The sequence below is a fragment of the Pelophylax lessonae genome (assembly GCF_965119305.1).
Source record: "Pelophylax lessonae genome assembly, contig: HAP1_SCAFFOLD_57, whole genome shotgun sequence".
Lineage (NCBI taxonomy): Eukaryota > Metazoa > Chordata > Amphibia > Anura > Ranidae > Pelophylax > Pelophylax lessonae.
In genome coordinates, this window is record NW_028120142.1 from 299,051 (window position 1) to 312,419 (window position 13,369).

Here is a 13,369-nt window from a genome sequence, read left to right on the forward strand (position 1 = left end):
GGGGGGGGGGGGCTGTAATCTGGTGGCCATTGGCTTGGTCTGACGGGCTGCCTGCTTGGGTAAGGATCTGGTATACATTTTGGGAGGGGGCCCCTCACGCTGTTTTCTTTTTTAATGTTGCCTTTTTTTTTCACATTTTTTTTCACATTCCGCTGAGCGCCCTGGGTGTTCACTAAACGGGCAAACGGGTGATGCTTGGTCTGAACCTTTCGCCCAACACTATACTATATATATAAAACCCTTTTATTTGGGGGGGGGGGGGGGGGGGACTTGTGTGATCCTTTTGCTTTAACCTACCAATGTAGAACTGTGACAATGTTTCTTCCAGTGTTACATTTCTACTAAATTTTTTGTCATCCCTAATCTAGAATTACTTGCTGCCCTTCATGGAAGGAAATGATATCTGGATTGGACTGCGGCGGGATATGAAGAACAGCAATCACTGGCTGTGGGTAGATGGGACCCCTCTCACACTCAAGTGAGTGCAGATCTTTTTTTCAGCAGGAACGGGGGGGGGGATGCAGTTCCGGAACCTTCAGGACAGAATGTATATGCCAAAGGGTGCTGGGATGTGCTGGATGGTCAACTGATGCTGGCTGCCTCTATTGTCACTTGGGAAATCTATTGTTGAAGGGCTCTATTGGTGCTGGTGGGGAGGGGATATATTGTTTCTGTAGGGTCAATTGTTCATGGAAGAGATTTAGTGTTGAGGGAGGGGCCTGTTGTTGCTGAATGTTGTAGAGTCTATCCATGCTGGATACTGGGAGATATATTGTATATATACAGTTTGTTGCTGGGGGTATTTTCTTGTTGGGGTGGGGGGGGGGTGTTCTGTTCTGTACTGGGGGGAGGATAGGTGGAGCTCTGTACTAAGATGGAGGGGTTGGTTGAAGAGTTCTGTACTGAAGGGTTGTGAGTAGAGCTCTCAACTAGGAAGGGGGTTTGGGGGAAGGCAATTTTTGGTTGTGCAGTGGACTGTGTGTTATCCAATCTTGAGCCCCATGCCCTGCATAGTATGCTTTCCTGAGCCCGGTGCTCTGTGCAATTTCTTGTAATGACAACCGCTCGGCTGTAATTGCAAGCAGCGAGAGCGGACACCCCCCCTCCGCCGCCTTCCGCAGCTCGCCTGGGTCTCCTGTCCCACCTGGAGACCCGAGCGACCAGCCGGGACATCCGCCAGTTGGCCCAAAGACTCGAACAAAGCCAGATTCTGCTCTGATTGGGTCTCTGATGTAGAAACTCAGAAGAGATGTCATCACATTACTTAAGGTACCCCCAGATCCCTCCATAGAGTACCTGCCACTCACTATTACTGTCACAAAGGATATTTACATTCCTTGTGACAGCTATAAAAGTGATTGAAAAAAATAAAAAAAATGAATGTACAGTGTAAAAAAAAAAAAAATGAAATAAAATAAATAAGAAAAAAAAATGAAAGCGCCCTCCCCTCCTCGCTCGCGTGCAGAAGTGAACGCATAGGTAAGTTGCGTCCGCATATGTAAACAGTGTTCAAACCACATATGTGAGGTATCACTGCGATCATTAGATTAAGAGAAATAATTCTAGCCCTAGACCTCCTCTGTAACTCTAAACCAATAACCATTAAAATTTTTGAAAGCGTCGCCTATGGAGATCTTTAAGTATGTAGTTTGTCACCATTCTACCAGTGTGTGCAATTTTAAACTGCAACATGTTAGGTATCTATTTACTCAGCATGACATCATCTTTCACATGACATCATCTTTCCATAACAGGCCGAGGGGCCTGTTATGGACTGGGGGGGACCCCACGCCATTTTATATATATATATACATTTATGGTGTATACTGCCCAGTTGCTATATACAGAACTGACAACAAACTGTAAAAAGCACAAATCTCTCTCCCTGCTAAGTGTATTGTGTGTAGCGCGAGATAGACGTTAGTTAGGCAGGGATAGTGTTAGTTTAACCAGCAGGCTTGATGGTGGCATAGGTGGTAGAATACCAGGCTTGCAAGTGAGAAGTTGTGGGTTTGAATCCCCTGGCTGGTGGGTGACTAATAGTCACTTGCCTTTAAAATGAGGACTTGTGATTTTTTATGTTCGCTAGAACATTTCCCCTGTTTGAGATGTTCTGTTGTGAACCGAACAGGGGGTATTCGGCTCATCACTAGTCACAAGGAATATAAACATCCCTTGTGACAGTAATAGGCAGTGACAGGTACTCTTTATGGAGGGATCTGGGGGTCTAAAAGACCACAAACCCCTCCTCTGCACTTTAAAGCATTTAAAATAGCAAGTTTGGCTGTTTTCAATACTGTCATTTTTAAAAAATCTGGCGCCTTTAAGACTCCAGTACCTGGAAGTGACGTCATGACATGTTTTTTTTGTCTCCCAAAACTTGTGGCAAGTCTTCTTTCTAAAAAGGGTTCTTTTTCCATTTATAAAGCAGAAAATAAAAAAAAAAACAGCGGTGGTTAAATATCACCAAAGGAAAGCTTTTTCTGCCTTAAAAAATTATATAAAATTCATTTGGGTACAATGTTGCCTGTCGTGCGTTACATGTTCGAGAATATTATTCTGAACGAATATAACGAGTTATTTTTAATTGATTAAATTCTTTTTTTTTTTTTTTTTTTTTGCACCGGTCCTAGAGGTACTGTAATACCAGTATTGATTAATTTCTTTTTAACAGCATTGACCAATCTTAGTGAATACCGACTACAGTAGGGAATATATAAGTATATTTATTCACAAGACATGTATTCAAAACAGTTAGACCTGAGGTGATAACTTTTTACATAAAATACAAACTTAAACGATAAATGCAATGGGATATGTAGTTCAATTAAAAAAAAATTAAAAAGAAAGCAAGATTATGTTTTTCCCTTGTATAGTAGAAACCATAAATAAACGTTCTAGATAATCAGATCAAAATTGTCTGCAAAAGTCCGCAGCCAACAGTCACTCCGCTGCAGTTGGAGTGAGAATAGGCTATGCAAAACGGGAGACTAAATCGCTAATATTGTGCTAAACTTAATACTAAAAAAACGTATAAAAACAAAAATCTGTTTTTAGAGAAAAATCTAATATGGTTAATACGGCTGGGATTGTAATCTCGTTACCCTTTAGCATGAAATTCAAAACATATAAGGAAGGAAATAAATGATAATCAGAAAATCAGCAATGGATATTTACACTCTTAAAATGGCTGCTAGCTTAAAATGGTCGTTATCAGAGTCCTTAAGATGGCTGTCTTTCCCAAAATGGTAGCCAGTTAGGGAGGAGTTTCGTCTGGCGTCCTTCAAAGTTTCAGGTAAGGGGTGGACCAAGATGGAGTATGTATAGGTGAGTATGAGTATGGATGTAGTAGCATGTGTGTTATAGTGTATTGAAGTGTTGTTGCATTGTGTGTGTCCTATCTCACATCTGGCCTCCTTTTTATTTTGTGTTGAACAAAAGGGCCGTAAAAATTATAGCAAGAAGAACCCAGAGGGAGGAACTTTATCCCCATTGGTTGGGATTACCTAACTATTAACTGGTGAAGTCATTGGGCGACACCTCTACTAGTCATCCAGTATATTGGATATTAGAATTATATGATAAGTTCTTCATTTAATAATAATCATAAAAACAATATAAGAATCTATCCATACTCTCATGGTACATGTGTGGCCATCTGATATTCCCGTCATGTATCTAGGTAAGGATTGCATCTGGTAACGCCGTTTAATAAGGATATATTATTAATACATTATATATATTGATTGGAAATGACTGATTTACCCAGATACTATATATTTATATTTAGTAGCAGTAAAAACTATATGGATACATATACAGTTATAGTATATATTGCTACATAACAACTTGTATATGTAAACTTTTCTACACATGGGTTATTTCCAATCAGAATATTATCTACTAGGGAATTATTATGCTAACAAACAATACAATAATGATTTTGGATAGGATATAAAATATGGGAATGTAGTCTGACCATTATACACTACTATGTAATAGATATAATGTAATTCTCAATAGAAGACTGTCCATAAAATCATAAGTTCCACCCCCCCCCCCTTGGTATATTATGGGACAGGGATGTTGTATAAGCTTATGATTATATTAAATCCATTTGAAGATGCAGTTCTAATCAGTCTAAGTGAACAATAACTAATGTTTATCTGACACCATGTGGCTTCCATTGGGGGGTTGTCTGTATGACACAATTTCTACCCCCCTCTTGGTGTAGGTAAATTAATCACACGTTCATGTCTTTGTCCAGGCTTTTTCCGTTATTTGTCTACTCATGGTAGAAACAATAATTTATTTGCTAGGGAATGGGTGAACACAGGTGTGATCCTGAAACCAGCTGAATATCTGCCATTGTGTGGAGACACTTCATGGCCAAAACATTATGTTTACGACTTCCCCCGATATTTCGCCTTTCAAGACGTAGGGAATATGGCTTTTTATCTTAAGGATTGCAAACAACAGCTTACCATCCTTCATAGTTACATAGTTAGTGAGGTTGAAAAAAGACATCAGTCCATCCAGTTCAACCTATGATGTGTGTGTGTGTGTTTGCTTTTAACCGTACATTGTATACCCCCTGTATGTTATGGTCTTTAAGGTGCCCATCTAATAGTTTTTTGAAACTATCAATGCTCCCTGCTGATACGACTGCTTGTGGAAGAGAATTCCACATCCTTACCGCCCTTACAGTGAAGAACCCCTTACGCATTTTAAGGTTAAACCGCCTTTCCTCTAGTTTTAGTGAGTGGCCACGTGTCTTGTTGTATTTCCTTACTCTGAATAGTTTGTTCCTTATGCTAGGGTTGCCAGTACAGTATTTGTACATTGATATCATATCCCCCCTCAAACGTCTCTTCTCTAGAGAGAATAGGTTCAGTGCTTGTAGTCTTTCCTCATAGCTGATGTCCTCCATTCCCCTAATTATTTTTGTTGCCCTTCTCTGGACTCTTTCCAATTCCAGCACATCCTTCCTGAGGACCGGTGCCCAGAACTGGACAGCATACTCCAGATGTGGCCGGACCAGAGTCTTGTAGAGCGGGAGAATAATCTCTTTATTTCTGGAGTGAATCCCCTTTTTTATACATCCCAATATTCTGTTGGCTTTGCTTGCAGCTGCTTGGCATTGCATGCCACTGCCAAGCCTGTTGTCTACCAGTACCCCCAAGTCTTTTTCCATCCTAGACTCCCCCAGAGGTTCCCCCCCTAGTGAGTAGCTTGCTTTCTGGTTTCTGGCCCCCAAGTACATTACTTTACATTTATCAACATTAAACCTCATCTGCCATGTAGTTGCCCACCCCGTTATTTTGTTTAGGTCCGCTTGTAAGGTTTCCACATCCTGTATAGAAGATATTGGCATGCTTAGTTTAGTATCGTCCGCAAATACTGAGATTGTACTCGATATCCCCTCCTCTAGATCATTTATGAATAGATTAAACAGGATTGGCCCCAGGACAGAACCCTGGGGGACCCCACTTTCCACCCCCGCCCAATCCGAGTACTCCCCATTAATCACCACCCTCTGGACTCTCCCCTGGAGCCAGTTCTCTATCCAGGTACTCACCTTATGGTCCATACCTACCTTCCTTAGTTTGTACAGTAAGCGTTTGTGGGGAACGGTGTCAAAGGCCTTTGCAAAGTCCAGATACACCACATCCACTGGCTTACCTTTATCTAGATGGCAGCTCACTTCATCGTAGAAGGTTAATAGATTGTTTTGGCAAGAACGATTTTTCATAAATCCATGCTGATTACTACTAATTATATTGTTTTCATTACTAAAGTCTTGTATGTGGTCCCTTAACATCCCCTCCAAAATCTTGCAGACTACAGATGTTAGGCTGGCAGGTCTATAGTTACCCGGGATACACCTCGTCCCCTTTTTAAATATTGGTACTATGTTGGCCTTTTTCCAATCTGCTGGCACCATACCTGTCTGTAAACTATCCTTAAAGATCAAGAATAATGGTCTGGCAATCACCTGGCTGAGCTCTTTAAGAACCCTCGGGTGCAAGCCATCCGGTCCCGGTGATTTATTTATGTTAAGTTTCTCAAGTTTAGTTCTAAGTCTGTCTTCTGTTAGCCATGGCGGCACTTCCTGAGGTGTGTTGTTTAGATTGGCCTTACAAGCTGGGTTCGTGTAGCCCCCCGATTCTTTTGTAAAGACTGAAGAGAAGAAATTATTTAACACTTCCGCCTTTTCCCTGTCCTCAGTGGCCATATTTCCTTTGTCATCTTTTATGGGGCCAATGTGTTCTGACCTCGCTTTCTTACTGTTTATATACTTAAAGAACTTCTTGGGGTTATTTTTACTCTCTTCCGCTATATGTCTCTCGTGTTCTATTTTAGCCGCCCTGATTTCATCTTTACATTTCTTATTACACTCTTTGTAATGCTTAAATGCTGCCAATGACCCCTCAGCCTTGTATTTTTTGAAAGCCTTTCCTTTAGCACTAATATGCATTTTTATGTTGGAGTTTAGCCACCCAGGGTTTAATTTTGCTCTTTTAAATTTATTTCCCTTTGGAATGCACTGGTCAATCCCCTTGTTAAGTATGCTCTTGAAGCACTCCCATTTTTCCTCCGTGTTCTTTGTTCCCAGGGTTCTATCCCAATTGATATTTTCTAGCAGCGAGCGCAGTTTTGGGAAATTGGCTCTTTTGAAATTCAGCGTCCTTAAATTACCCCTCTGCTTCCTATTACTATAATTAATACTGAAACTTATTGACCTATGGTCACTGTTTCCTAAGTTCTCCCGTATTTCTATATCCGTGAGCAGGTCTGTATTGTTGGTAATCAGTAGGTCAAGTATCGCATTGTTTCTTGTCGGTGCATTCACCATCTGACCCATGAAATTGTCCTGCAAGATATTTAGGAACTGCCTAGCCTTGGCCGAATGCGCGGTTCCATCTGCCCAGTCTATATCTGGATAATTAAAGTCCCCCATTATAATGACATTTCCCATCCTTGCTGCCAATCTTATCTGTAACATGAGGTCCGCCTCCCCCTCCTCCCTCAGGTTGGGGGGCCTATAGCATACGCCCAATATTACCTTCCCCACTGTGCCTTCCCTTTGAAGCTCTACCCATAGGGATTCTGCCTCGTCCTTAGCTCCATTATTAATATCATCCCTCATATTTACCTGCACACTGTTCTTAATATACAGACATACCCCTCCTCCTTTTTTACCCTCTCTATCTCTGCGATAAAGGGAATATCCCTGAATGGTCGCCATCCAGTCATGAGAGCTGTCAAACCAAGTCTCAGTTATCCCCACAAAATCTAAGTCCTCCTCCAACAACAGCAGCTCTAGCTCTCCCATCTTGTTGGCCAGGCTTCTGGCATTGGTATACAAACCTCTTAATTTTGAGCGGCTACATATATCCTCATTTGATGTTTTTAGGTTGCCCTCCTGATTTTTCCCCATACCCATCCTGGGTATAGGAGCTCCGTACACCCTACCGCTAGTGCCCCCATTTCTGCCCTCTGCAACTTGCTTTCCACTGGCTAATTCTACATCTGTACCCTCCCCCCATTCCCTAGTTTAAAAGCCCCTATAGCTTTTTGGCCATCCTCGCACCCAATACGGCTGCACCCTCCCCATTTAGGTGCAATCCGTCCCTACAAAAGAGCCGGTAACCGACTGAGAAGTCAGCCCAGTTCTCCAGGAACCCGAAACCCTCCTTACTACACCAGCTCCTCAGCCACTCGTTAACTTCCCTAATCTCCCGCTGCCTCTCTGGTGTGGCTCGAGGTACAGGTAGTATTTCGGAAAATACTACCTTGGAGGTCCTAGTCCTCAACTTAGCGCCTAAGTCCCTGAAATCGTTTAGTACTCTCCGTCTTCCTCTGCCTATGTCATTGGTACCCACGTGTACCATGACAGCTGGGTCTTCCCCAGCCCCACCCAATAATCCAATAATCTGTCCACCCGATCCGCGATGTGCCGAACCCGAGCACCCGTCAAACAACAGACTGTTCGGCACACACGGTCTTTGTCACAGATTACACTATCTGTCCTTCTAATAATTGAATCCCCTACCACCAGCACCTGTCTTTCCTTTCCCTCAATATCCTTTATCCTTCAATAAGGTGATAAAAACACAGGATGTTCTATTTGAAAAAGCCCTGTGAATGCCTAGAGTCTAATGCCTTGTACACACGCAACGATTATCGGCCGACCGATCGGCCGACTTTTGTCCAGTGTTGTTGTGTTGGTTGAAATGTGCTCTAGACTGCACACAAATTTTCTCGGCCAATAAAATACAACTTCAGAAGTGATGTCATGTTCTGGTTTACTTTCCGTGTGTTTTTTCTTCTCTGAGCATGCCCAGTCTTGCTCATCAGATTTTTGTCTGCCGAAATCTGTACTGACTGACGGAAAATCAGCCGTTCTGTTGACGGCCAACAAAAATTTTATAGCCTGTACACCAGATTTTGTTCGGCCGAAAAGTCAGAGTCGGTTGTCGAAAGAATCATACTAACAAGCCAAAAATCAGCCGATTGGACGTTGGCCGAAAATTCACGGCCAACTATAGATGCGTGTGTACGAGGCATAACCCTGTTTTTAAGGCTTTTTCAGTCCTTAAATCTTCATATGCAATTTATGAAAGATACGTCTATTTCTTCACCATAGTTCTGACATGCCTGAAGGAGTAAATGTCAATCAAAATATTACAGCCTTGAAAATTAAAGTAATGGCCTGGACAGGAAAGGGGGGTGACCAGTATGAGGTCATTTAGTGCCCAGAGCCAACATGGGGAACTACACCCCCAGTGAAGAAAGGGAAGAGGAGGGGGACAATAGTTGTGCACCCTGAAATGTACTGTATATAATGTTTTTGGCATGCAAAGTACCAATGTTTGTGGTGCACTGCAGTGGAGCTAATTCAATTAAAATAGGAATACAAATATGGAGCTAAAACTGGCGGAAAATTTCCCGGACTCAGAAGTATGACTGACATGAAAAAATGGCCCTGCATCGGTGGTGTGACTGGAAGGAAAAAAATGTCCCTGTGTCTGCGGTGTCACTTAACAGTTGCTAAGAGAAAATGTGGCCCTGTATTGGGGCTGTCACTGGATGGAACAAAAAGGTCTCAGTGCTGTTGGTGTCACTGGAAGTTAAAAAAGTCCATGTGTCGGTGGTGTTGCTGAGAGCAAAAATGGTGCTGCATTTTAAGGGCGTGTAGTTTAGTAGTGCATATTGTGCAGGGCTCAGGAGTGTGTATTGCATAGGATGCAGAGCTTAGGAGTGTGTATTGCAAAGGATGCAGGGCTCAGGAGTGTGTATTGCACAGGATGCATGGCTCAGGAGTGTGTATTGCACAGGGTGAAAGGCTCAGGAGTGTGTGTTGCACAGGGTGCAGGGCCCAGGAATGTGTATTGCACAGGGTGCAGGGCTCAGGAGTGTGTATTGCACAGGGTGCAGAGCTCAGGAGTGAGCATTGCACAGGGGGCAGGGCTCGGGAGTGTGTATTGCCCAGGGTGCAGGGCTCAGGAGTGTATATTGCTCATTGTGCAGGGCTTGGGAGTGAGTATTTCACAGGATACAGGGCTCGGGAGTGAGTATTGCACAGGATGCAGGGCCCAGGAGTGAGTATTTCAAAGGATGGAGGGCTCAGGAGTGTGTATTGCACAGGATGCAGGGCTTAGGAGTGTGTATTGCACAGGGTGCAGGGCTCAGGAGTGTGTATTGCACAGGGTGCAGGGCTCAGGAGTGTGTTTGGGGTTTCTAAGTAATATTCTAGAAAAAAATACTGATTTTAACTTGTAAGCAACAAGTGTTAGAAAAAAGGCTTAGGCATGAAGGGGTTAAATGTACAGGCCATGCACAGAGGTAAGAGGAGGAGGGGAGCTGTGGTGTGGGGGGCTGCACTGTGGTGAGGCACTGTAATCATTGCGGAGGCCCTTTGCAGTGCAGTTCCCTTTGTGTTGCAGTGTGGGAGACCGACTCTCTGGGTTTACTGTCATCAGTCGCCCCCCTCTGCTGGTCCCTGGGATGAATTAGAGCAGAGACCAGGCCTTCTCGTCAAACATAAGCGCCTGACCTCACGATTTTGCTCCATAGTGACATGATAGCATCACACAGTTGCTGCAGATTTGTCAGCTGCACATCCATGATGCCAATCTCCCATTCCACCACATCCCAAAGGTGCTCTATTGGATGATGAGTGTGGAGGCCATTGGACTACAGCGACCTCATTGTCATGGTGAAGAAACCAGTGGTGAGATGATTGAAGCTTTGTGACATGGTGCATTATCCTGCTGGAAGGAGCCATCAGAAGATGGGGACACTGTAGTCATAAAGGGATGGACATGGTCAGCAACAATACTCAGGTAGGCCATGGCATTTACTGTATTTTTTTTTTTTTTTCATTTAAAATTTTTATTGTTATTAAGGCTGGGAATTACAAACACTGCATAACAAAAATTGAAATTATTTCATACATGTTTATACATAAGCAGTCTTATATTCATATATTTATCGTGAATAACACAAATAGCGAAAAGAAAAGAAAAAAAAAAGGCGAGGGAGAGCCCCTCCAGGCCCCCGAGTGGAGCCTCCAGCAACTAGTTACAAACCTATATGTTGCTCTAACCATTCAATAGAGCGGACCCTTCCTCAGTTGATAAATACCTCCCCCCCCCCCCCCCCCCCATATTAATACGTAATTCTCATACTGGTGTTTTGAGGACCAGACCAGATCCTCAATCTTACTGATGGCTTCCACTTTGCGCACCCAACTTGCCACCGAAAGGGGGGGTCATCTGCTTCCAATATAAGGGTATACAAGACTTAGCCGCACTGAGGAGATGACTAATAATACCTTTTTGAAAAACCGACACCGGTAAATCCGAGACAGGCTGGGTCATTTGGGATCGCACGTTCGGTGAATATCTGTGTAATCCAACAGACTTCCGACCAAAAATGTGTCAACCGAGGACAAGCCAAAAAAATATGTAACATTGTCCCTTCTGCGCTATTACACTGCCAGCAGCGATCTGACACTTCCGGGTAGCGTTTATGAAGCTTTGCTGGTGTATACTACCATCTCGATAAGATCTTAAAACTTGTTTCCTGTAATTTAGTGCACCTCAAAGTCTTTAATGCTAATCCAAGCACATTCTTGACTTGTGCTGGCGAGAATGTACGACCCAACTCGATCTCCCATTTACGTACCCAAGGTAGAGCCAGTTGTGTCTGGGAATTGATTAGTAATCCATACATAAAAGACAGGGTTCCTGACTTCGGGCCCTGCTTAGTGCAGTATACCTCAAAAGTCGTCAAGGGACAGCGATAATACTTTGGAGGTAATAACGATCTAAAGAAATGGCGGAGTTGCAGGGCCTGCCACAGAGCTAACGCCTGAGGATCCGTAAGCTCAGATATATCGGGCCATTGATCCCTCAACAGGAAGTGCATTTCCCGAAAGATGCCAGCTCTACGCAGGGCCAGGAAATGGCTAGATGTTAAACCTGGCTCAAATTTAGGATTGCCTAAGATTGGGTAGAGTGGGGATTCCCTCGAGAAGAGCTTATGATTCACTCGAGATGACTCACATGATCTCAATGTTGCACCTATCATCGGGTGTGCCTTCAGAGCCGGGGGCAACTCCCTGAATAACCATGGGGCTCCACTCAATGCCAAGGGGGTCATGGCCTGTTCTATTTGAACTGACAATTTGTTGGTGTAGTGGCAACCCCAATCCACCACTCTGCCAAGATGTACGGCTTGATAATACTTTCTGACATCTGGTAGGGCAATCCCTCCCCATCTCCTAGGTAAGGTCAGCCAATGTCTTGAGATCCTTGGCTTCCCATGAGGCCAGATGAATTTAATCAGCAAAGTATATACCTGATTAAAAAACTTCAAAGGTATCTGTACCGGTAACGTTTGAAATAAATATAAAAATTTTGGTAAAATACATATCTTCAATAGGTTGCACCTCCCGAACCAGGAGTGCAAACCCCTTTGCCATTTCTCTAACAATATCCGCGTCTGGGCAAGGAGTGGAGAAAAATTAAGTGCAACCAAGTGACTCAGGTTAGAGGGTATATTAGTGCCCAGATAACTTATCACCTGAACCTCCCATTTAAATTTGAAACTCTTTTGGAACGAGTGTAGCATGGGGGACGTCAGATGAACCCCCATAAAGGCCGAACTGGAAATATTAATTTTGAAGTTCGATAATTTCCCATATCTATCGAATTCTTGAAGCAAGTTCGGGAGTGTCACCCTAGGATTAGTTAAAGAAAAAAGCAGATCATCCGCAAAATTTTATGTTGTACTCCCTTAGTCGGAATGCCCCAAATGTCAGGATGTTTTCATATTGTACACAAGAAGGGTTCTAGGGCCAAAGCAAAGAGAAGAGGAGAAAGGGGACAACCCTGACGGTCCCGTTAGTGATAGGAAAGGGGTCTGAAAGGGGGCCATTCACCTTGACCTGTGCAGATGGCTTAGAATAGATTGCCGAGATCCTATTACGCCTATTATCTCCCAAGCCTACATTTTTAAGGACTGAGAAAATAAAATCCCAATTGATGAGATCGAACGCCTTCTCGGCGTCTGTACTCAAAAATATTTCAGGCTTACCAGCATCTGAGGCGATGTGGACAAGATTAAGCACCTTGATTTTATTGTCCCTAGCCTCTCTATTGGGGATGAAGCCTACTTGGTCCAGGTATACCAAGGGCTGTACATATTGGGTCAGACGAGCCGACGGTAGCTTAGTAAAAAAATTTTAATCAAAATTTAGAAGAGAGATCGATCTATAGCTACTGCAGGCCATTGGGTCCTTCCCCTCCTTATGAATTAGAGTAATGTGGGCTTTCAACGTATCACGAAGAAAGACCGGCCCTTCCCCCGCTGCATTGTTAAGCTTCTCTAAGTATGGGGCTAGTACTGGAAACATAGAAACATAATAAAACTGAGTGAAGCCATCCGGTCCAGGGGCCTTGCCCGATGTCATAGATTTACTGTAATAATTTTGAGAATTTCCGTTTGTATAAGAGGTGCCTCCAGGGCTTCCACAGCCTCTATATGAAGCTGTGGCAGCCCCGAGGTCAGGATATAATCCGTCATCTGGGCCGGATCAGGTGATGGGTAGGGTTGAGCGGACACCTAGATGTCCGTGTTCGACGGGTTCGGCCGAACTTTAAAAAAAAGTCCGGGTCCGTGTCCCGGACTTTTACCGAACTTTTCCCGGACACCGAACCCCATTGAAGTCAATGGGGACCCGAACTTTAAGGCACTAAAATGGCTCTAAAACACCAAAGGAAAGGGCTAGAGTGCTGCAAATGGCAGCAAAACGTAATTAAGAGCATGGCAAGTGCTCTGCAAACAAATGTGGATAGGG

The 13,369-nt window shown here is 43.5% G+C and overlaps 1 protein-coding gene across 1 annotated transcript in view; it reads left to right on the top strand.

Moving 5' to 3' along the window:
- Positions 1–13,369, top strand: part of LOC309543479 (CD209 antigen-like protein A) — a 106,524-nt gene that overhangs the window by 9,800 nt on the left and 83,355 nt on the right. The window contains exon 3 of the mRNA XM_082275959.1: positions 369–478. Within this exon, the coding sequence (XP_082132085.1) occupies positions 369–478 (110 nt within the window). The remainder of the gene's footprint in view (positions 1–368; positions 479–13,369) is intronic.